This window comes from Eucalyptus grandis, chromosome 2 (assembly GCF_016545825.1).
Source record: "Eucalyptus grandis isolate ANBG69807.140 chromosome 2, ASM1654582v1, whole genome shotgun sequence".
In the NCBI taxonomy this organism is placed as follows: Eukaryota; Viridiplantae; Streptophyta; class Magnoliopsida; order Myrtales; family Myrtaceae; genus Eucalyptus; species Eucalyptus grandis.
The window spans coordinates 10,218,387-10,243,052 of record NC_052613.1 but is presented as its reverse complement, the minus strand read 5'-3'; the positions used below and the strand labels follow the sequence as shown (position 1 = coordinate 10,243,052).

At 38.8% G+C, this 24,666-nt stretch overlaps 2 protein-coding genes and 1 pseudogene across 4 annotated transcripts in view; all 3 read right to left on the bottom strand.

The window, feature by feature from the left end:
• Nucleotides 1-209: 209 nt before the first annotated feature.
• Nucleotides 210-24,666, bottom strand: part of LOC104421906 (lipid phosphate phosphatase 2) — a 68,696-nt gene continuing 44,239 nt past the window's right edge. Inside the window, exons 1-9 of one of the 3 annotated variants that reach the window (XM_039305402.1) lie at nt 4,819-4,916; nt 4,000-4,225; nt 3,788-3,875; nt 3,580-3,689; nt 3,294-3,387; nt 2,492-2,680; nt 2,312-2,371; nt 1,846-2,058; nt 210-760 (exon numbers count right to left, since the gene is read on the bottom strand). In XM_039305402.1, coding sequence (XP_039161336.1) covers nt 1,847-2,058; nt 2,312-2,371; nt 2,492-2,680; nt 3,294-3,387; nt 3,580-3,689; nt 3,788-3,875; nt 4,000-4,225; nt 4,819-4,850 — 1,011 coding nt within the window. In that variant the 5' untranslated portion in view covers nt 4,851-4,916 and the 3' untranslated portion in view covers nt 210-760; nt 1,846. The other 2 variants (XM_010034072.3, XM_039305405.1) reach the window with 2 other exon arrangements.
• LOC120290488 (lipid phosphate phosphatase 2-like) lies at nt 5,352-21,891 on the bottom strand. Its single transcript, XM_039306759.1, has 7 exons — nt 21,682-21,891; nt 21,434-21,506; nt 21,199-21,326; nt 20,932-21,025; nt 11,349-11,537; nt 11,169-11,228; nt 5,352-5,443 (listed from the first exon to the last, which is right to left on the bottom strand). The coding sequence occupies exons 1-7, from the start codon at nt 21,889-21,891 to the stop codon at nt 5,352-5,354; spliced, it is 846 nt and encodes a 281-aa protein (XP_039162693.1).
• Nucleotides 23,823-24,666, bottom strand: part of LOC120290487 — a 2,939-nt pseudogene continuing 2,095 nt past the window's right edge.

Here is a 24,666-nt window from a genome sequence, read left to right as displayed (position 1 = left end):
TTCAGCAATATATTTTGCTCTAAAAATATTGATTCATTTAATTGACGGATTACAATGAAATTATAGTTCACTAAAATGAACAACATAAGAAAAAAAAATATAAAACGGGAAAAAGTACATGTTTGTATATATGGAACAAGGTATGCAAATAATCAAGGCAATGTGGAGTTTTAGAAAGCAAGGAAAAGAAAGGCTAAGTAAGAATCCACTTTGGATAACTTGATATCAAGCCACAATTTACCCAATTCAACATAACTGTCTCAGCTACAATTCAGAAGCAAGCCTACAAGTTGCACCAGAGGACTCATATTGGTCATGCCAGCCAAGCTTACATGTTTGCATATATGAATTATAAACCAAAAGATACATAAGAAACTATACAGCAAGCACCACATCACAGTATCATGTGTATTGGTTCTTGATTTTGTCTTATTGATGGCATGCATATGAACAGTTGCAGATGGGGATCGACATAGGTTTCTGGCTCGGTTTTTATGGGGAGCCTTCGGAATATATCTGAAACGGATTACTATTGGTGTTTGTGTAGACAAAACATCCGGCAAAGCGCACCATCTTTCTGACATAAGCATCCTGGATCCTCTTTGACAGCTTGTTGTTCTTCATTGCGATCTTCAGTTGCCGTTTCAGGATCCTCTTGATGTTCTGAACCTTGGAACTTCTCCCATTCGGTACAGAAATCTTCTCATTTTCCAGTCTCTGGTACTTCCATCTCTTCTTCATTTCATTCCCACTAAGAGAACTGCTAAATGCCATCATCATGCACAGAGCGAGAGAGAGAAGTGGTGATATGAATGGTCAGCGGTAACTTGTCAGGCTCTTATAGAGCTAACTTAAAGTGAACTGAAACTTTAGGAAAAGAGGCCTTAACGTCGAATAATGAAGACTTTAACACCGAAACTTGCAGAAAATGACAAGAACCACCAAATATTTCCGCATTGATTGGCTATGTTGACAATAAATTTCTCTTTAGGAGCAAAGTTTTTTTAATTTACTACATTAACCAGTATTTAATAGAGGGAGGAAGAGTATGCTGTTACGAAACCATAATGATGACTGATAGGTAGAGACTTGTCTTAAGTGGAAGGGCCAAGCTGAACACACATCATATAGAAGATTAAAAGGTGTTCTTTATTGCTGCCTCCAACAGATATTTGACCAAAGCACGCCCAGCTATTAAGAACATGGTTTCGTGACAAAGCCTGCAATAGAGATTTCTCTACAAGTAGTTGTAGAAGCCCTGTCCCTATGGCTTGATCAATCGGTTTAAGTCAAGTTTAAACCAGCCTGTGACACAGATAATCTCTTTAACCGATGCATCGTATGATCAATCATTTGGTTTAAGTCAAGTCTTGACATTAGGCTTGTCATATAGATAAGTTTTTGACAGGTACATCATGCAAGCTCAGTCAAGGGGACAATTGCATATCCATTGATTCAATACCCTCCGGTTCTCTTCATGAATTTGTGTTTCTTTTTTTGTTTTAATCACTTCATAAAATTGGTTTTCAAATGAAAAACTATTGAAGAAGAAGCTTAAGCCAAACACCCTTTCAGTTTGCATGTGCAACGAGTCTAAGATCTACACTTGATCTTAGCCAAAAGGCTGCAAAAGGTATTAAAGAATCTAGGATCTAGACATTAGATTAACATGCATATATGTTCAAGGCAAAATGTGACATCATTCTATGTAATCCCAGGGTATGAAAATAAAAGCCTCGCCCTCAGATAGTTTCAAGAAGGATATCTACAACAGAGGGTAAAGAATTCCCTCGGACATGCATTTACAAAAATCTGAAGATATTATTTCAACAAATTTTATCTTACATCAGTATTTTCTCCCAGTTTCCATGGCATCTAAAACAGGGGTAGTATCATGCTCATGCGAGCTTGATTCCGTACTTTCCATGCCGCTATTTCTTCCCATAAATGAAGCTCCGATTTCTGAGTTTTGCAGATGAAAAGAATTAACCCTTTGAGCTGAAGAATGACCCCTATTTCTTTCTTCCATCATCTGAAAAAATGAGTGAGGTGCCCAACCTGCATGATCATTGAATGAATCATCAATGAATAGCATTTTGGAAAATGAACTGAATCATGTGAACTAGAGTCTGCTGTGCCCTCCAATCATTTCAAATGCTGAGAACTTTCTTATGACTTACTGAAAATGAACAATGATATAACATACAGCTGAAGCAGGATATAACCCATGAAGAACATCACTTAAAAGAAAGAAGTTGCTATTTTTTCAGAGCTTTATCGTATGAGCTAGCTGCAAAGCGAATAGACATACCATTCGTATCATTTGGATAAGGGAAGAACTGCAAGTAGCAAAACGAAGCAATGATTGATCCTGCATTAGAAAATATTAAAAAAATATTGAATGAAAGTTATGTTTTTCATCTGCAAAGTCTAATTTGCATGCCTTTTTTTTTTATTTTATTTGATCATTCATGCCACTTCTAATACTAACCTATAAGAGCGCCGGTGAATACATCCTGCCAATGGTGCCAATAGTCATCAACACGAGAAATGGCGACAAGGGCCGCAAGAAGGAAAGGGAAAAGTATGATGCAGAGTTTTGCAACGTGACCCCGACGGTCAAATGCTCTAATTTTCCCTGCTAGATACCATGAAAGGAAACTGAGACCTGCAAAGGACCCTGGATGTGGACAATCAATGAGCCTTCTGCACGGTTATCCCATATAAACAACAACAACAACAACAAAAAAAATCGACCACAAAAACTGATTTCCCTCAGGTTACTGTCTAATTTCTCCATTTAATATGAGAACTGTCCAGAGATTTTCATTGCAGTTTAGATATTCCCACATCCGCTGCATCACATTGACTGACATCTTTTGCTTCTTTCTCAAAGGGTATGAACCATACTAAGTTGTGCCATTTCCTGAGTCCAATTCTTAAAGCAATCTGGCATTCCAGCAAAAAACCCTGCAGGTATATCAAGCTTGCTCTGTTTTTCTAATTCCAGTATCACAATTTTACTATTTGGGCAAGAATAGTGTAGAAATCTGGCATCAAGTACAATTAAGAGAACTAATGACCTAGTGAAGAGGGTGTAGTCAGGAATGACATTAAAAATGTTTGCTGTTTCTCCAATCCAGGTGTTCCAGTTTAAAAGGCCTTTCGAGGAGAACTCCAGAGTGAGGCAGACATTTATTGATCGAAGAAAGCCACATTATGAGAATCGAATTGACCCTTTTTATCTTTTCACACAAGCATGATAAAAAACCAGTCATTTCACATATACTCACAAGAGCTATGCCCACTGGGGAAGCTTTTGTAGCCTTCCTTTATCACGGCCTTATCTCCATGACAGATGACATCCTTCGTTAGAGGATCAAAATCCTGGCATGCATATGAACATTGGAAGTTAAGGAATTAAATAATTCATGAAAAGCCTTTTGCTTATGCTTGTAAAAGTATCGGTTTAATTGAAGAAATTTGACCTCTCTCTGTTTGTGTCCTGGCATGACACGGAAAGGGGAAGGGAGGGGATGTTAAGCAAAAACCAACTGAATTATGAGGATCAGAACTCACCCCTTTTCCATTGGGGAAACACCGCCAGAAGAAGTCTGGTCTTGGTCGTCCAACAGCATCTTTTATAGCATCAGTAATCACCGCAGTCAAAAGTACTGCAAATAGAAGGCCTGCAACTTGCATATTAGCCACTTTAGCTAAAGATTCTCTTGAACAATATTTCATGACGAACATAATACTAAATCAATGCAAAGGATAGAGGAAGCACCCAAAATCGCATGATGGAAATCATAAACGTCTTTGCGGGTGAAGTAGAAAACAAGAAAGATGACGAACGGAAACACTATGGCGATCATCTGCCCAAGATAATAGGCCAGATTAGTCTTCTTTCTCGACAGAAATTGGCCATTGGGATAAGATTATGTTGCAGATGGCAGCACCTATGGAGTAAAACTTTCAAAAGCAAGCAAGGACACTTACTGGGACAGCCCAAAAGGGCACGGTATTGCCCTTCAGAGGATATTTCATGTCTGACATCATGTCTTCTCCAACAAAACGGTGAAATGGTTCAATTATAAGTAAAATGGCTTCTATCACCACAAGAAGCAAAAGAATGAGCCAGTCATGCTTATGCACTTTTGCCACCTTGAATCCATGGGACTGTATAGTGTGAGATCCCAAGTCAATGTCTGGCATTTTTGTGTGGCTGCACAACAGAATCGATTACTATGGAAGCAAAAAGGAAAACTAAAAGCCATGAAAACTCATGAGAACTCAGATTACCAAAGGATTCACACGCGAAGCATGGGACTCAAAAAACAACTGGATACTTATCAAGTGATCTTGAAAGCCACGAAACCCACAGATAGTTAAACAAAGCATGATACCTAAGACAATGTTTTCGCTAGAACTGTACCATTTACCCAGTGCTGAAAATAAAAAATTCACTGCTCATATTTAGTTGTAGATTGGTAGACATTTTTGTTTAGCTTGAAAAGTCATAATGGAGAATAGTTGCTAGTAGATTAGAATGTTGCAAGTAGACAAAATTTCACTCCAGAAAGAAGAGTTCAAAAGAATCCTAAAACCCCTTGTCCATCTCTCAATACACTAGATGACAAAGTTAGTGAACATGAAGACAGAGCCAAAAGTAAGAGTGACGACTAGTCTGATTCTGAAATTTCCCTCGTCTCGTAGGACAAAGAAGCACAGCACATGCAAAATCCTAAACCCACTGCACAGAAAGCCGAAATCGATAATTTTGCTTCATCACTCCCATCTTCAAGAACGTCGCAATACCGTGCAAGAAAGATCATTCCCTGGGAACCCATTTTGGCCAGAACCCAAAACCAGAAACGAAGAGCCGAACAGCGCACGACACACAAGACGGAGCAAGAACCTGACCTTGCAGAACCGAATCGATCCGCGAGAAAGCCTCGGACCGAAGCAGAGCCCAGAGAGCTCTTTTCAAGAACGCGACGCGTGCGCGAGTCGACCGATAGACAGATACAGCAACACCGGATGAAAGCTGCACGGGATACGACCCCATCAAAACCGAGTTGACGCCATCCCAGTCCGACCCACAGAAACGCATAAACAAAGCGAATAAAAATGGAGTTCGGGAACATGGGAAGCTGCGAGGAGCGTAACTCCCAACAACGACCACATGGCAACCGACGCGCGACAACAACATTAAACAAAACGAAACAGAGATTCCTTAGCGAGCAGGAGTTATCCCCACGTCAAACGGACGGAATCCATCCTCCGATGGGATCCACGCGCGCAATGCGCATTGGGAGAGATCATCACCTACCCTGATAGATGCGGCTCCTTCAATGGTCTCCGACGGAAACGAGCGGACGGGAGAGCGCGGTCACGGCGGCGACGGCGGCGGCGGCCTTTTCCGCCGGTTCCGTGAGCAATTCTGGAACAAATTCGAGCCAACCGATCGATCCGGAAACAAGAAAGTTCGACGGAAAACGGCGCGAACTCTGGCCGACGTCGAATTCGAATCGAATTTCAGAACCTCGGAACGTAGGATCGATTGATACGGAATTGGAGGGATGGAAATCGCGATCGACAGCGATTTGAGCGATTTGCACTGCGGGGAGAGTGTCGTCGCTTCGGCTGACAGTTAAGAATTTCAGTTGGAAACTGAGGGAACGCTCATAGTTTTAGTATTCAGCTACCGACCACGCTGATTTCATATGAGATCTCGGGCTATTAATTCTATTTATTTATTTATAAATCTTAAAATTTACCGTGATAATATAATTGAGATCCAGAACTCAAAATGCATAAGTTGATTTATGATATGATTATATGAACTTGACAAATTTTAAGATTTAATTATACTTTTTAATAGTTGTGACCTTCAATTATATTTTTGTGAAAATTTTTAGAATGTAATTATATTTTTTAAAATTTTTAGAAGTGAATGTTCTAAGCCATCTCTGGCGATGAATCAACAATTCGAAGTGCTTTTTTGCGTATTCTTGATAAACCAACGTTTATATATAGATGTAGGGGAATCTGTTTGGGAAGTAAGAAGCCCCTTTGACATCTCTTTATCTGCAAAGAATTCTCGATGTGAAAACAAGAAACAAATGGCTGATCTTTGAATAGGAAAAAGAGTGGATCTCCGGGGTCCCAAATGAATTGGCTTATTCGAAAAAAGCCATGTTCTTTGGAAGATCTATCTCATGTCTGGTACTGCATGATTCCACTCTACAAGAACTTCGAATCATTCTCTTGAAGCTCCTCCTTTTCATCATAAATGATCCGCTTGCCCGCAATGACCTGGCCCAAGGGAAATCCCAATGAATTGGGCCTTTCGATATATTTTTCATGATAAATTTTAGGACATATCTTTTATTTTTTGTTCTTTGTTTTTTTTATCATTCGTAGGTGAAATTGTTTCTGTCTTTTTGGCAAACTAACTTTGATTACAAGGAAAGCAAAGCAGTTGGGCGAGCAAGGCCACGATGCAAAGGAGAATATCCAGGCTCCCGCGATGATGATTTTTGTTTTTCACTTTTCAATTTTAAGTTTTTTTTTTTTTTAACAACTTGTTCTGTTCTATTTTCATTTAATATAGAATACTTAATATCTTTTGAGAAATAGGAATATTTACAAGTAAAATTATGATTATTTTGGAGTTTTCTTTAAAATTTCGAACCTGCTTTCCAATTTTTAGAAGGAAAGTAAGAAAGAGAATTTTTTTTTTTTTGGAGATCCAATACACCCTAAGAACTAGGGGCATATCGACCCAATTCGAGCCAATACACTACCAAGCTTGACTTGCGAAAATCGGCTAGAGCTCAATCGAGTGTTTAACTTTTCTACTTGAGCTTGATCTAACTAGAAAATCGAAATGCCCGAGCTTGACTTGACTCGGCTATTACGATCAACTTATCAATGAGGTCGAGTTCAGGTTTGCTAAGCTCAAGTGCCACGTAATTATAAGAATTCTAGGGTCTATGTTTCACAAATTTATATATTTTTTAGGATTAAAAAAAAAAAAAAAAAAACTGATGAGTTTCATTTGGCTTACGAAGTTGCCAATCCTGTATCAACGAGCTCGACTCGACATTTGGATGAGACCACCTTGCGCACTTGAAGATGAAAAGAAAATAGGGTGTGTGATAAGTTAGAATCAACTTGCACGTTGCCCACTTGATTTTTCTAGTGAAGAGTATACTTTCTAAGTAGGAAAGGACTATGGCTATAAAATTTTTAATTTGGTCTTTAGCACGCAGTATATGTAAATCATCAATTTCTAATCCATAGATTGTAATCACGTATTAAATCATTAATTCTCGTTTTGGGTTTTGGTCTCCCGACTTTTTTTGGAAAAGGAAGATCTAACCCGGTTGACTAATCTTGCATCCTGACGTGGCGGGGACTTAGTAGAATGTTTCCTCCTCCTCTTCTTCTTCTTCCTATTTGTTCATTGATTATTGGATTGCTGACAATGCCTTAATTTATTTATTTTTCTGGTATGTATTTTTAGTTTTAACAAAAGGGAGGATGGCATAGCAGTTTGTCAAGAGACGGACTCGTTTATCAAGGTAGGTGGAGTTTGACTTCCATACAGAGACGAATTAGAAGTTGGTCCATCTCAAATTCATGAAATTTCCAATTGACATTATGGAGTAGGTACGACACGAGATAGAGCCTACATGGGTGGCAGAAGATGAAATCAGTCACAAGAATGTGGAGATTCAACCACGTCTTGCATCTAATTCACATTCTAAATCGGTCGGTCTCATAGAGTTGGAAAAAATACCAAAAAAAAATTATAAATTTATTGTATTTGTACTAATTCGGTCCTAAACATTTTTGTGTTGGTGTCAATTTAGACAATTTAGATCAAAAATTACAAAAATGGACTCCAATGCATGAATTTTTTTATAATTTTAATATTTTTTATAATTTTTTTTTTTTTTCTTTTTTTTTTTGGGTCATTGGCTGGTGAGGGTGAGCGAGCAATGGTGAGGCGAAGGCAGCCTCATCATCTCCCAAGCAAGGCCCGACGAGGGGCCCACCTCGCCAATGCTTGCCCTCGACTAGGTGAGGTAATGAGGCCAATCTTCGCAGGGCAGGCCATCAACAAAAAGAAAAGGAAAAGGGAAAAAAATAGAAAAATTATTTTAAAGTCGTATAAAAATGTTAACATCAATGTCGATCATCCCATATATAATGGTTGGCATTCGCATCAACAATTCCTGGCATAAATTAACCAAATGAACTCAATTAGCGAAAGTACAATTGGGACTTTTTGAACAATTTTCTCCGGAACTAGTCTCATGCGAAGCCAGATCATAAAACGAAGAGCTGAATAGATTTGGACGTTGATCACATGAAGACACAGGGTGAGAGAAAAATTGAAGAGCCCAAATTCAATCTGCAAGAATCCTTGATAGCGAAAGTACAATTGGGACTTTTTGAACAATTTTCTCTGGAACTAATCTCATGTGAAGCCAGATCATAAAACAAAGACATCCTAGAGTGAGAAAAATCAAAGAGCCCGTACCTTTCAAAAACCAATTCAATCCGCAAGAATCCTCAAAGCCAAGCCCAACCAGGTGCATTTGGTTCAACATTTTAAAAGCCCATTGGAAAAATGCAAAACAGTTTAGCCTAAAGAACTTTAGGTAAATATTTTGATAAATTATGCTATGAGAAGCAACTTTAAGAGAAATGACGTTTGAAAGAAAACACATTTGAAAAGTCATTCGGATAAATAATATTAATTTTTTAATTTTATTTGTTTAGAATTTAAAAAATAATGAATGCAACTTTTTAAATATAAATTTGTACAATAATGCTAAAAAAGTAAAATACATGTATATATATTTAAAAAAAAAAACAAACCCTTCACTAGAATTTTTTTATTTTTATTTTTTATTTGTTTAAAATTGAAAAAAAATATAATGAATGCAACTTTTTAAATATACATTTTGACAATAATGCTAAAAATCAAATACATATATATAATTTTTTTTTTAAAAGACCAAACCCTTCGTTGGAAGCTTTTAATTTTTATTGTTTAAAATTGAAAAAAAAAAATCATGTATGCAACTTTTTAAATATAAATTTTGACAATAATGATAAAAAAAAAATTAAATATATATGCTAAAAATCCAATATATATAATTTTTTAAAGGAATTATATACATTTGATTTTTTAGCATTTATATATATTTGATTTTTTAACATTATTTTAGCATTTAAAAAAATAACAATGAGGTCAAAATCGGAAATTTGAAGAATGAGTGATGATAGTTTTAGAAGAAAAAATGAGTTTCAGCATTTGGTCAAATGCTGAAAGCCTTCTCAATACTGGCTTTCACTTGAAAGTTACTTTGCCAAACAGTCTAGTATTTTTTTAAGGAGTTTTGACGGTTGAAAGTCTCTTAGAAATGCTAAATTAAATGCACCCAAAACCCTTCTCAACATGGTGGCGTCCATGCATTTGTCCGCCCGCCAATGATTACAGCAGCAGCAGATGAAAGCTACATAGGATACGACCCATCAAAACGGCGTCCAGAATTGATCTAAGCTTGAATAACGACCAAATGGACGTGTAACAATAACTTTAAATAAAAAGATTGCTTAGCGGGGGAGAGGAGATGATCCAAAACCAAGAGTCAAATGGACAGGCATCAATCAATGCGACCCACCATATGCAAGCGCATTTCGGCTCTTCAATCACAAAATCTATTATTACTTATGTCGGGACCGGTCAATTTTCATTTAATAATATTCCGATGGTTCCACAAATTAAGAAACATGTATCATCCGTCTCTTCATTGACGAGAGATTGATGACTCTGACTTTTTTTTTTTCAAGGACTGCAAGACACATCAGGCATTGCCGAAGGGAACTAATTGTCGAGTATCATGTACAAATAAGCCATGGCATTCTTTTTCTAGAAGAAACAAGGTTGCGAATGAACTTACGTGGCATCTCTTGTTAGATCATCCAAATAGTCTTATTTTTACAGCTTTGCAGTCTCATGATTTGATTTCAATAAATAAATTCATTAGCACTTTATGTATAAGTTGTTAGACTAGTAAAAGGTCGAGATTACCATTTTCTTTATTTGATTCTCGATATTCCCATCCATTGAAGAAAATACATTGTGATCTTTGGAGACTAAGCCCAATTCCTTCTATACAAAAAAATTCAATATTGTGTAATATTTATTGATGATTTCTATTGACACTGTTAGTTGTATCTATTGAAGTGAAAGTTGGATTTTTTTTTTTTTGTTGAGATTTTCCTATCTTTTCAGAAATTAGTTGAAAATTGGCTTGATAGGAACTTTTCAATCTGATGGAGGAGATGAATTCATGAGCAAGAAATTTTCTCACATTCTTTGTCAATGTAGCATATAACAACAACTCTCTTTTCTAGGCACACCAAAGCAAAACGGTTTGCACACCAAAGCAAAATGGCATATATCATTGTTGTCTACAATGAAAACATCTTTTGCCGACTTTTTATTTATTTCAAGCAAGACCAGCAATTATTTTTAGAAAAAATATTTTTTTAGTTTTGGTGTAAGAAAAAAATGATTGAGATCTCTTACTTAAAAGTAGTAAGCTCTTTCTACTTTATATAATAATAGCGTAGATCAATAACTAGAAGCAGATTTATGTGATCATAAGCTGGTTAAGAAACAGATTTATCCCAGGTTCCATGGCATAAAAAACGGGGGTGGTATCATGCTCTCGCGAGCCTTATTCTTTACTTTCCATGCCATTATTTCATCCCGTGAATGAAGCTTCGACTTGTGGTTGTTGCGGATGAGAAGAGTTAAACCCTTTGAGCGGAAGAATGAACCCCATTTCTCTCTTCCATCGTATGAAAAAATGCACGAGGCACCCAGCCTGCATGAACATTTTACAACTGTCGATGAGTGGCATACGGGACAATGAACTGAAAGATGCGAACTAGACTCTGCTGTGCCCTCCACTCATTTTAAATCACAAGAAGTTTCTTATGACATACTGATGATGAACAATGATATGAACATACAGCTGAAGTAGGATATAACCCATGAAGGACATGACTTAAAAAGAAAGAAGTTGCTATTTTCGGAGCTTTATTGTTTGAGCTAGCTGCAAAGCGTGCAGACATACCATTCATATCATTTGGATAAGGGAAGAACTGCATGTGACAAAATGCAGCAACGACCGAACCTGCATGAAGAGAAAAAAAAATTTGGAAAGGTTGTGGACGAAAGTTATGTATCTTATCTGCAAAGACTAATTCGCACAACCTTTTCTTTTTTTATCATTCATGCCACTTCTGCTACTAACCTAAAAGAGCGCCGGCAAATACATCCTGACTATGGCGCCAATAGTCATCGACATGGGAAATAGCGACAAGAGCCACAAGAAGCCAAGGGAAATGTATGATGCAGAGTTTTGCAATGTGGCTCCGACGGTCAAATGCTCTAATTTTCCCTGCTAGATACCATGAAAGGTAACTGAGACCTGCGAAGGACCCTGGATGAGGACAATCAATGAGCCTTCTGCACCGTCATACCATGGAAACAAAAGAATAATAAGAAAAGTCAACTACAAAAGCCGATTGTCTCAAGTTATCGTCTGATTTCGCAACATTTGCCGAATCATGTTGACTGACATCTTTCTGAAAGGTTACGAACTATACTGAGCTGTGTGAATTCTTGAGTCAAATTTGTAAACCAGTCTAGCGTTCCAGCAAAAAAAAAAAAAAAAAAAAAACCTGCAGATATATCAAGATTGCTCCATTTTTTCTAATTTCAGTATCATGATCTTTGGCATCTGGACAAGAATTATTTAGAAGTCTTGCATCGAGTAAAACTAAGAAAATTGGTGACCCAGCGAAGAGGGCGAAGTCTTGTGTGACATTAAAAAGTGCTGGCTGTTTTTCCTATCCAGGTGGTCCAGTTCAAAAGGCCTTTCGAGGAGAACTCAGGATTGAAGAAAGCCGCATTACGAGAATCGAATCAACTCATTCTTATGTTTTCACAGGAGCATGATAAAAAAAAACCAGTCTTAGGGTTAATAAGCCTCGTGGGGAATATTATAATTGGCCCTTATGATTTAGCCCTATGATTTTCTTTTTATTCAAGTTTTAGATGTGCTTAACTTTAATTGTGTGAGCTTCCTTGTGTCGGCCAGGTATGGTAGCACCTGCTCCTGGACAGACCCAGATGAGACTACCAACTCATTCTCCTCAGTTCACTAACACTTCTGATCAAACGACTTTAATACCCTGAAAAACCCCAAACTGATACACATGTGACAAATTTACCTCAAACCATTTTTTTGACCATAAAAAACCTTAAACGGGTACACCTGTAACAAATTTACCCCGACTAACTATAAAAAATCCTAAACTGGTACATTTATGACAAATTTATCCCAAACTAATTTATTCGACCGCAAAAAACCCCCAAATTGATAAATTTATGACAAATATACCTTCCCCTAAATTGGATTAATACCGCCAAAAAATCACAAATATTGTAAACTGTGACAAACGGAGCGTAAAATCCCAAATCAGTGTACCAGTGAACTATAACGTGTCATTTAACTTAATAATTTAATAGTAAAATTTAACAAAAACTAACATAAGGTAAATTTGTCACAAGTATATCAGTTTGAGGTAAATTTGTCAAAGGTATACCAGTTTGGAATTTTTGGTGGTAAAGAAAATAGTTTTTGGTAAATTTGTCACAAGCGTACTGGGTTTGGGGTTTTTAAGGTATTAACCCAAAATATTATCATGTTCTTAAAAAACATTTTCCAACGACGCTAATTTCGTTTTGCAAAATGAACATCTATTAGCATTTTACAGGGGCAAATTTTTTTTTTTTTGTCGGTTTTACTCTAATCCTACTCTTACATTCACTCTCAGACTTTTGCCCTACCTCATTGCAGAGCGTGGGAGTCGAAACCCACTTCTGAAATGAAATCGTCCCCACCCCAAGCCCTTCCTGAGAATGTGGGGATTTGAATCCCCCACCTCCCACTTCCAAGTTGGAAGGGTGGTCATTGGGGCGAACCCCCAGTGGTTACGGGAAGGCGATTCATTAGATGCTGTTTCAGCTTGTCTTGTCTTGAAAACGGATCCCGTCCCCACCCCCCGGGGAGCTTTTTTTGTTAGTGAATTTCAGCGAAGCAGCGCCCCAGCCCGATTCTTTTGTGGCGATTCAGTGCGTACTGTTTCAGCTCTCCTTCTCTCGTAACCGCGTCCAACCGTCCTTCGCTCTTGCATTTCAGCTCGAGCACGAAGAGGTGGATTGTATTATTCATCTCGAAGGGCCCGGCCGTCCTGCAACGTGTCCCTTCCTGCGCAGCCCCTACCTAATTCCATAGTCCAAGATTCTTGTTGTTGCATTACATTGGCTCACCTTCCTGGAAACTCCTTTTGCCGATTTTAGGAATGGGTGGGTTCTCTACTAGAATGAAGAGAAAAACATATGAGATTTAATTTGATTTAGAAAAATCCTTAAAACTAATCGCTCCTGTTCCATGGAAAATGTTTAAACGAAAATTATTATCTACAATGAAAACTTCTTTCCCCAACTAATTATTTATGTCAAGCAAGATGATCGATTATTTTTAGAAAAAATATTTTGCAAAATTTGGTGGAAGGAAAAAAAAAAACACGATTGAGATCTCTTCCTTAAAAGTAGTAACCTCTTTTTACTTTATATAATAATCATGTAGATCAATAACTAGAAGCAGATTTATGTGATCGTAATCTAGCAAAGAATCAAAATCGCTCCCCCTTAATTTAGCAAGACATAATGCTTTTTTGTTTAAGCAAAAAGAAAAGGAAAAAAATATTTATGTTTAAACTCATCTATTGAACTCATCCCATCACATACGGGTTAAAAAATAGATTGATGACCATTCTGCACAACCGAAAAAGAAAAAATTCAGAAACGCAAAATGAAAAAAAAAAAAAAAAAGTCCATAAAATGCCCTTTAGAGTCTCTCTGCTCTAGGAGACCAAGAACCCTCTTTCTAGAACAAAGATAACTCGCGCCGTGGGACTCAGAAAAAGCTCTTCTTCCCTTCTTGCTAGAAAAAATTAATCACTTTTCGTCCGTCACGAGTCACCATCGCGTCTATTGTGTCGTCACCGCTCTCACGTTGGAGTCTGAACCGTGAAATACAAGTCAGATAAAGGAAAGTGCACCGTTGGGGTTTGACCGTGAGATATATGGCCTCAGAGAAATTTTAAAAAAGAGAAAATTAAAATCCTATTTGAAGTCGGCGAAAGCAGTTGATTTGGGTTCCTAGGGCAAAGGTGTACTCCCTCGAACCTTTCATTTTCCTGAACCACGCCGGCGTGTTTCAGCCGGGAAGGCTTCACGGGGATTCAGGCTAGTTCTCCTATCCCCCGTAAGGGGGGTGTGGACGGGAGAACTAATGGGGTCAGTATATTTTTTATCGAGACCCCGGACCCGAGCTTCTACCCAGACTTTCCTGGTGGTCAGAGCCTTTTAAGGACCTGCTTAGGTCCAAACTAAAATCCTATTTGAAGTCGGCGAAAGCAGTTGATTTGGGTTCCTAGGGCAGAGGTATATACATCTAGATATGTGCTCGTGGCCGCGGGTTGCTTTTGTTGGTCAAGAAATATTCAAGAAATATCGAAGCGCAGTTTCTCAGGCGAGTGCTTTTCGAGGCTATTTTGTGGGATTGTTCGTGAATGACATCGAAAAAGAAACAATGTTCAAGCCAATTAAATTTTATGAGTTCAAGATATGTGTTTAATTCCATCATGAGATTAAAAGATTATTTACTGAAGAATTGTTGGGCTAAATATTGCATGAGTTATTTGATGTTATTGGAGCTTGGAAAATACTGAAAGTGTTTGAGCAATTTGAGTGTGATTGTAATCTTCATTGTATTGCTTGATCTCTAGTAGAATTCACTTTTGCATCGATTGGCTATGTTTTTTTTTTTTTTTTTGGGTCAAACTATTGGCTATGTTGACAATGTACTTAGACAATCTCTCTTTAGGAACAGAGTTTGTTTGGATGCACCGCATTCATCAGTATTTGATAGACGGAAGAAGAGGATGCCATTCTAAAACCATAATGACAAGTGATAGGCTATGAAGCACCGACACTCTTCAAGAGTTTTCGTGTCGTGTCGGACACTTTGACATGTGTCCGACACTCAGTCAACACGTATCGGAAAATCCGAAACCTAGTCAACTTTCTCGACACTCGAGTCAAAATTCTAACATATGAGTTTCCGACACGTGATTTCGATATCGACATCAATTTTAAAAATTCAACAAATGAGAGGTCAATGTGTGTGTGTGTGTGTGTGTGTGTGTGAAAATAAAACACAATAATAAACATAATAAATGGAGAAAGAAAAAAAAACCTAGTCTTCTTTTTTATTTAGACTCCCTCCTGTAATATACAATTCACCCATTAAGTTTTTTTTTTTTTCTCTTCCAACGTATCTAATATGTGAGTCCAAAATATGGATCACTTGTTTTTTCTCCAAGTTTTATGAATTTTTGAAATAAAGTTGAATTTATCAAATTGAAACAATGAATGATATTAATAAGTGGCAGATTAATGTTTTTAGTGTATATTCATTCTATGCTTATTTATTTATTTATGAATTTGATTCAAATTAATTTGATTGAAATAATCACAAAATGATATATATTTTATTTAATATACAACGTGTCCTAACGTGTTGGAATTCTCTGCTTTTTTAGAAACGATGTGTCGACGTGTTGTATCGTATTGTGTCGTGTGTCGCATGTTAGTGTCGGTGCTACTTAGGTGATAGGTAGAGACTTGTTGACACCTAAATTTTATCATTTTATTTAGGATTTAATCGTGTACAAAATTATGAATTAGTTGCTAAAAAAAGAAAAAGAAAAAAGAAGTAAATAGTAAAATAAATAAATTTCATTAAAATACATCGTGTATGTTTTCATTAAAATCCATTACGCGTAGACATTAGGACTTTAGGAGTACTTACATAACTATCACTAATTATTTAAATTAAAAATTAAAAATTTTATAAAAATAAAAAATTAAAAAAAAAAAAAAAAAAAAAAAGAGAAAGAAAATTAAAACTTTCCATTAAAAGGTATAAGAAAATCGAATGGGGCCGCGTAGAAGGTCCTGCGTAGGCTCGCCCACCTATCTCTTTTCCTTTTCTCCCTTTTGTGCTTGGGCCAGCCCATCCTCCTTTTATTTCAACCTGGCCCGCGCACAGGTCATCTTCCTCCCTCATGCCAACCACACTTCTGCAAAAAGAAGGAAAAAAGAAGAGAGCATGAGCAGAGGAAACAGGGGATCGCCATGGAGCAGATGGCGACGTGATCCGCGGGTCGGATCAGTCCGGCCGGAAAGCTGGCAATGGCAGGAGCCGTGCACGCCTGCCGGTCGCCCTTAAAAGAGAGGGGCTCGTTCATTTGTTCTAGGGGGCTCATTTGGGTTCGAGCTACAGAGGGAGAGAGATTGGAAGAGCTCGAGAGCGTTTTAAGCGAGTGAGAGGGAAAGAACCAGACAGTGAGGGAGCTTGAGAAGGTGGTCGACCGTCGCCAGAGTCCGTTCGTCAAGCGTCGTCCTTGCAGTGCTTCCCCCGAACCAGGTAGGTCATAGCTTTTTGATTTGTGTCGAGTTGCGTCGCCTTCCTGAGGATCTCGCTTCGGGAACACCGCGGGACAGCCATTCATCGCTCGATCCATTTCGAGTTCACCCTTCCGTCGCCGCTGTCGAAGCCGAGTAGGGATCTCTCATTTTAAACGCTCGTTCCTGCGAACCCCTGCTTCTCGGCCCTATTTTGGTAGGATGGGACGTTGAGTTTTGCTCCTCCTATTAGTTACACGCGTACTGGGCTTCTGGGGGGCTAATGTGGTTAATTTCAAATGCCCATTTGATGATTTTTTTTTTTTTAATTTGATGCTGAGTCCGAGTACAAAAAGGGTTGATATCGTTCCTCCGTTCCATGCCCACCTAGGGGTGTGCAAGAGAACCGGGATCCGCCCGGACCGTTCGGAACCGGACCAGAACCGCCCGGAACCGACGGTTCTTGAGGGAACCGGTCCGGTTCTCGGTTTCAATTTATGGGAATCGGTGGGTACTAGTCCGGTTCCCGGTTCCATGGGCGGATCCGTCCACCCGCCCACTCGGACCGGACCGATTAATTTTTAATATTAAAAAAATACTAATAACAAACCCTAATCAGGCTATTGATTTGTCTATTTCAGTGATCTTTGAATGTGGTATTTAGTTGGGTTTTTTGCCAAGTTCTTCGTTTGAGTTCGGGAAGTTGTGTAAGTTTGTGAGTTAAGAAGATATCTTTGTACCATGTGAGATATGGTTGGGGATTTTTTATGTAGCTAACTTGTTTGATGGATAGAAGTTTTAGTTGGGTGTAATTTTATGAGTCAGTGTATGTTCCTGCAATGTTGATATGTTTCCGATTCGTGGGTGCGGAATGCGTTTTCTTTCTGCTAAATTCATGGGGTTCGTTGCTTCTTAATGCTGAATTTGTTCCGCAAAGCAAGTGAAAGCGGTTTATCGATATGAAGATGAACCGGTTCCATGGATCCACCCGGGAACCGGACCGGACCGGGGTCCGGTTCCCGGGTGGATCCATCTAACAAACGGGTGGATCCTGGTTCCAATTTTTCGGAACCGGTCCTTAGCGGGCGGTTCCCAGTTCTAGGTCGGGAACCGCCTGCGTGGACCATGCACACCCCTATGCCCACCACATGTTCGACGATATGTCTAAGCCAGCCTAGGCGCGTGCATTACCGATTCCCATGTGTTCTTGAACGTGGATAAGTACGTTTTGCATGTTATGAACGTTTGCATCACGGGGCCATGTCTGGGCACGTCCGCTGTGTTTTATTTGTCTCCTGTTGGTTTCCTAGGTGTGGTGGTTGTAAGTGGTGCGCGGCTCGAAAGGGCCGGCAATGATGTCACGAAGTGATGGTGGCGGCAAGCGATGAGCTCAGCCGTTGCTTTGTTTATAGTGCTCAGCGTGAGAGAATAGGTTGGGCGTTTGGTGATATAGGCATCGGAAGGAGGGGCCAATTTCGGGCGTGGGAAGAAACCATCGAAGAAGAAGAAGATGGGCAGAAAGAAGAAATAAAAAAGAAAAAAAAGAAAGGAAAAAGAAAAAGAAGAAAAGTAAAAACCAAAAAAATAAAAAACTATAAAATGGCAAAGGCCTTGGGAAGGACTGTCGAGCAGAAGGTGTAGGACGAAGTGAGGAAATGACCAAAAAAAAAAAAAAATCATTAAAAAAGCTAAAAAAATGAAAAAAAAAGTTTAATCCAACTGAGTTGGATCCAGGTTTGGGTCGGTCGGGTCAATGGGCCGGATTGGGTTTACCCAGTCCGAACCCGTTTTCCGATTATAACAATATTAAAAAAATTTCAAGAAGAATTAAAAAAATCGAAAAATAATAAAAATTCAAAAATTTTCCAAAAATTCAAGAGTTTTCAGAGAACATTAAAAATTTCAGAAATTATTGAAAATTCGAGTTTTTTTAAATAAAAATTAAAAAAATTGAAAAATTAGAAAGTTTAAAAAAATAAAAAAAAATGTCAGAAAATTCGGAATTTTATTTGGAAAATTTTAAAAACAAACTTTCCAAGCTATTTTCTTTATAAAAAAAAAAAAAAGAGAGTTTCTTAATTCTAAAGTGTACTAAAAAAATTGAGTAAGCGCTTAGGGCTCTACCTTAGAGTTTCAATTGTCTGCAAAGACAATTACTCTTGTTTGCATGCACTTGCTGTTTTGATCACTTTGGTCCAGTTAAGATTGACATTTATCTTTTCCTTAATATTAAATATTTGCTCTCCCATGCAATTTATTTAAATGATTTCCTTGGCTGCTAACTATTATTTTAATGATTGTGTACCCGCATGATCACTTCGCATGTTAGTGAATTTATCTAAAATTGATTTAAACTGCTTGACAAAAATTATTTTTAAAAAGAACAATATTAGGTACCAAAAAAACACTAATTAGTTAATTAGAGTAATCAAATCCCCAATCTTAGATTCTCATACCTCCTTGGTTTCTAGCCGACCCCAATAGATTAATGGCGATTCCTTATTACAAAATTCTTATGAACATCTCAATGTTGCACAAGATATGAGCTTGGGAGAGCTCATGCCTAATCATGGACCGTAGGCCCAATCTTTAGGTAATACCCCTAAACTTATTCCCTCTTCCGGGTAGGTCGCGACAAGACTTGCCTTAAGTGGAAGCTCAACACACATCGTATAAATGTTTCAAAGGTGTGCTTTATAGCTGCCTCCAACAAACATTTGACCAAAGCACGTCCAGCTATTAAAAGCATGGTTTCGTGCTGAAACCTCCAATAGAGCTTTCTCTACAAGTAGTTGTATAAGCCCAGTTGCTGCGGCTTGATCACTCAATTTAAGTCGAGTTTTGACACCAGCCTGTGTCGCAGATAAACTCTTAATCGATGCATCTGATCAATCACTCGGTTTAAGTCAAGTCTTGACTTTAGGCTTGTCATATAAATAAGTTTTTGACAGGAAAATCATGCAAGCAGTCATGGGGACAATTGCGTATCCATTGATTCCGAACTTTCCATGCCATTATTTCATCCCGTAAATGAGGCTTCGACTTGTGGTTGTTGCGGATGAGAAGAGTTTAACCCTTTGAGCTGAAGAATGAGCCCCATTTCTCTCTTCCATCGCATGAAAATATGTGCGAGGCACCCAACCCGCATGAACATGAACTCAAACATGTGAACTAGACTCTGCTGTGCCCTCCAATCAGTTTAAATAACGAGAAGTTTCTTATGACATACTGATGATGAACAATGATATGAACACACAGCTGAAGTAGGATATAACCCATGAAGAACATGACTTAAAAGAAAGAAGTTGCTATTTTCAGAGCTTTATTGAACGAGCTAGCTGCAAAGCGAATGGACATACTATTCATATCATTTGGATAAAAGAACTGCAAGTAACAAAATGCGGCAACGACCGAACCTGCATTAGCAATAATTGGAAAGGTTGTGGATGAAAATTATGTATTTCATCTGCAAAGACAAATTCGCATGACCTTTTCTTTTTGATCATTCACGCTACTTCTAATGCTGACCTAAAAGAGCACCGGCAATTACATCCTGGCAATGGCACCAATAGTCATCGACACGGGAAATAGCGACAAAAGCCACAAGAAGCAAAGGGAAATGTATGATGCAGAGTTTTGCATCCGACGGTCAAATGCTCTAATTTTCCCCGCTAGATACCATGAAAGGTAACTGAGACCTGCGAAAGACCCTGGATGTGGACAATCAATGAGCCTTCTGCACGGTCATACCATAGAAACAAAAGAATAAAAAGAAAAGTTGGCTATGAAAACCGATTGTCTCAGGTTACTGTCTGATTTCGCCATTAGTTTGAGAATTGTTGAGAGATTTTAATTGCAGTTAAGCTGTTCTCAACATTGGCCACATCACGTTGACCGACATTTTTCTGAAAGGTTATGAACCATACTGAGCTGTGTGAATTCCTGAGTCAAATTTGTAAACCAATCTGGCGTTCCAGCAAAAAAATACCTGCAGATATATCAAGATTGCTCCGTTTTTTTCTAATTCCAGTATCATGATCTTTGGCATCTGGGCAAGAATTGTTTAGAAGTCTTGCGTCAAGTAAAACTAAGAAAATTGGTGGCCCAGCAAAGAGGGCGAAGTCTTGAGTGCATTAAAAAGTGCCGGCTGTTTTCCTATTCAGGTGTTCCAGTTCAGAAGGCCTTTCGAGGAGAACTCAGGATTGAAGAAAGCCGCGATACGAGAATCAAATCAACCCATTCTTATCTTTTCACACGAGCACAATAAGAAAACCAGTCATTTCACGTATACTCACAAGAGGGATGCCCACTGGGGAAGCTTTTGTAGCTTTCCTTTATCACAGCCTTATCTCCATGACAGATGACATCCTTCATCATAGGATCAAAAACCTGGCATGCGTATGACCATCGGAAGTTAAGGAATTGAATAACGCAAGAGAATTCTTATGCTTATGCCTGTACGAGTAGCAGTTTATTCGAAGAAATTTGATCTCTCTGTTTCGAAAGGGGAAGGAAGGGGACGTTAAGCAAAAACCGAATGCATTATGAGGGTCGGAACTCACCCCTATTCCATGAGGGAAACTCCGCCAAAACAAGTCTGGTCTCTGTTGTCCAACAGTATCTTTCAGAGCATCAGTGATCATCGCAGTCAAAACCACGGAAGATATAACCCCTGCAACATGCATATATTCTCCACGTCAGCTACAGATTCTCTCGAACAATATTTCAGGACGGACAGAGTTCTTCTAAATCGATGGGAAGGATAGAGGAAGCACCCAAGATCGCAGCACGCAGCACGGAAGTCATGAAAGTTGTCGCAGGTGAAGCAGCAAACGAGAAAGACGACAAACGGAAGCACTATGGCGAGAATCTGCCCAGGACAAAGGGATTAGTCTTCTTTCTCGAGATATATATATATATATATATAGAGAGAGAGAGAGAGAGAGAGAGAGAGAGAGAGAGAGATTGGCCATGAGGACGGAGATTACGTTGCAGATAGCAGCACCTGTGGAGTGAATAATTCAACAGCTAGCGAGAACACTTACCGGGACAGCCCAAAAGAGCCCAGTGTTGGTCTTAAGAGGAGGGTATTTCATGTCTGTCATTATGTCTTCTCCTGCAAGACGGCGAAACGGTTCTATCATAAGCAAGATGGCTTCTATCACCAAGAGAAGCAAAAGAATGAGCCATCCATGTTTATGTATCGTCGCCACCTGGGATTGAGGAGTGTGAGATCCCCACTCGATGTCTGGCATTTTTGCGTGCCTGCACAGCCGAATCGTTTGGAAGCAAGAAAGACCATTTTCCGCAATCCATTTCATCCGAAGAGCCAAAGCAGAAACGAAGGGTTGAACAGAGTCAGAAGAGCATGACACGGATAGAGCGAGACAGAGGGAGAGGGAGAAAGTCGAAGAAGCTGAACCTTGCGAAACCGATCCAATCTGCGAGAAGCCTTGAAGCGAAGCGGAGCCAAGAGTATCACTTCCTAAGTGCAACGTGCATGGTAATGTGTACCCACAGAGGCTAAACGCAACGCAAAGCATGACATGAAATGTCTAGTCGAACCTGGACGCTCGGACACGTGGGAATGGCATTGATGGCTCGCCCAAAATAAAAGAAGTCGCTTTTGTTGCCAGGTCAGAAGTCACAAGAAGTCAACACGAAAACCTTCGGTTTCTCTGGGGAGGTGGGCCGGAGCTACGACCGTCGGGAATTTGCGTACCAAAGGAGAACATCATCTGCCCCTAATCTCTTATTCCAAAACTAGGGAGCGAGCGAGCGAGCGCGCACACGACCGGCACCTTTTGTTCCTCTTACTCCGTCAACGAGTTCTCAAAGAAATTCGAAAAGATATATTTATTTTAATAGCTCGAGCTCACTCAGAATTAAATCAAGGCATCAAATTTAAAAGATAATACACCTGATTAATAGAATTATCATTTGAAGTGTAAGTCACTAAGACAAAAAGATATATTGAAATAAATCTACTTCATTTGAAATGAAGGTAGAATGTAAAAATGAATAACTAATACAATCCATCCATGGAAAAAAAAGTTCTTACAGTTTCAATCGTAATATTACTTCCATTCAGCAACATATATTCTTACTCTAAAAAGATCAATAAATTTAATTGAAGGATTACAATGAAATTACAGTTCACTTAATCAAATGATGGGATTAAAAATCGAAAAAAGGGGGAGGAACACATGTTTATATATAAGAAACAAGGTATGCAAATATCAAGGCAATGTGGAGTTGCAGAATGCAAGGAAAAGGAAGGAAGACAAGAATCCCTTTGCTTAACTTCTTGTTGTCATAACTGGCTTAGCTACCATTGAAAGGCCCCTCCTACTGGTCTTGCCAACCAAGCTTTTTCATGTCTACATACATGAGCTGTCAACCAAAAGGTATCATATGTAATGGTGCTTGATTCTGACTTAATGATGGCATAATGTGTATGAACATAGGTATTTGGCGCATTTTGCATGCAGATTACCGTCGTTGTTCATCGGGACAACTCATCCGGCGAAGCGCCCTGTCTTTCTAACATATAAGCATCCTGGATCCTCTTCAACGGCTCGTTGTCCGACATCGCGATCTTCGGTGGCCGTTTCATCCGAAGGAAGAAGATCATTCGTCCCAAAAATTATTTCTCCAGTTAGAAGCACCCTTAATCATGATCACATAAATCTGCTATCGTCGGATGCATTTGATTCTGATTTCTTGCGTAAGCTCTTCAAATCAAATGAATTTTGTGCGAATCGCAATTTAAGTGGAAGTTATAGTCGGCACATAATCAAAATAAGTAAAGATGTCTTTGTTAATAAGGTCGTTGATTACGAAAACTTAAAGGAATTGGTTGTCGTTTTTTTTTTTTTTTTTTTTTGTAGTGTCTATTATTTTTATATAATTTGTGATTATTGAATTGAAGATGGTGGTCAAACTTTTTGATAAAATATGGAGACCACTCCATTATTTAAGCAGGCCCCGTACTTTCTCAAAATAGCACCAGACGAGGACCACGACCTTGGATACAATAGGCGCAAGTTCTTACACGGGAGAATTTCCTTAAAAAGACCTGAGCGAAAAGCGAAAAGGACGAGAAAAATAACGAGATCTGACAACGCAGACAGCAGCGGCCCTGCACAGGCTTGTCCACGCTGGTCCCTCACTCACCTCAACAAAATCAGTAGATCGAAGCACACGCACCATTCGCTCTCCCGTATCCAACGACGCCCGCCCACCACACCGTCTTCTGCTCCGCCTCCAGATTCGCCCTCAAAAATTCAAAATGCACAATTGTTCCTGCACAGTTCGTTCTGCATTTCCAGCACGAGGAGGTGGGTCGGGAGGGGTGCTGGCCCAAGTGGCCGAGCCTAAGTCACAATTTCTGGCAGCGGCGGGGCCTGCGTTCGCGCGGCCCCTACCCAATTCCTTAGTCCAAGATTCGTGTTTTTGGATTGTGGGAAGCTCCGGTCGCTGATTTTAGTAATCCGAGGGTTCTCCGCCAAAATGAAGAGAAAAACATATGAGATTTAATTTAAAAAAGAAAAACCCTTAAAAGTAATCACTTCTGTTTCACGAAAATATTTAGATGAAAGTATTTTTCACAAACTAATTATTTATTTCAAGCAAGACAAGGGAATATTTTTAGGAAAAATATTTTCCAAATCTTAGTGGAAGAAAAAAAAAGATTGAGATCTCTTACTTAAAAGTAGTAAGCTCTTTCTACTTTATATAATAATAGTGTAGATCAATAACTAGAAGTGGATTTATGTCATCATAATCTAGCAAAGAATCAAAGTTGGCGCCCCTCTTTAATTTAACAATAAATAATGCTTTTTTGTTTAAGGAAAAAAAGAAAAAAAAATTATGTGTAAAAACATTTACTAAACTTATCTTATTAAATACGGGCTAGGAAATAGGTGTATGACCAATTCTCACATGTATCAGCTTGGGAAAATTATGGCAGGCCATTTCTTTCTGAGAAAAGCTCAGCCTGTTCGCACTGCTATGCTAGAGGGGATTGA

What these genes read in the sequence shown, in the direction of transcription:
- LOC120290488 (XM_039306759.1), bottom strand. Translation starts at nt 21,891, where the DNA reads ATGCCAGACATCGAGTGGGGATCTCACACTCCTCAATCCCAGGTGGCG. An exon ending in CGACAACTTTCATGACTTCC is followed by an intron (nt 21,327 to 21,433) that starts GTGCTGCGTGCT and finishes GCTGACGTGGAG; the next exon opens with AATATATGCATGTTGCAGGG. An exon ending in CCCCAGTGGGCATCCCTCTT is followed by an intron (nt 11,538 to 20,931) that starts GTGAGTATACGT and finishes GTCCTCATCCAG; the next exon opens with GGTCCTTCGCAGGTCTCAGT.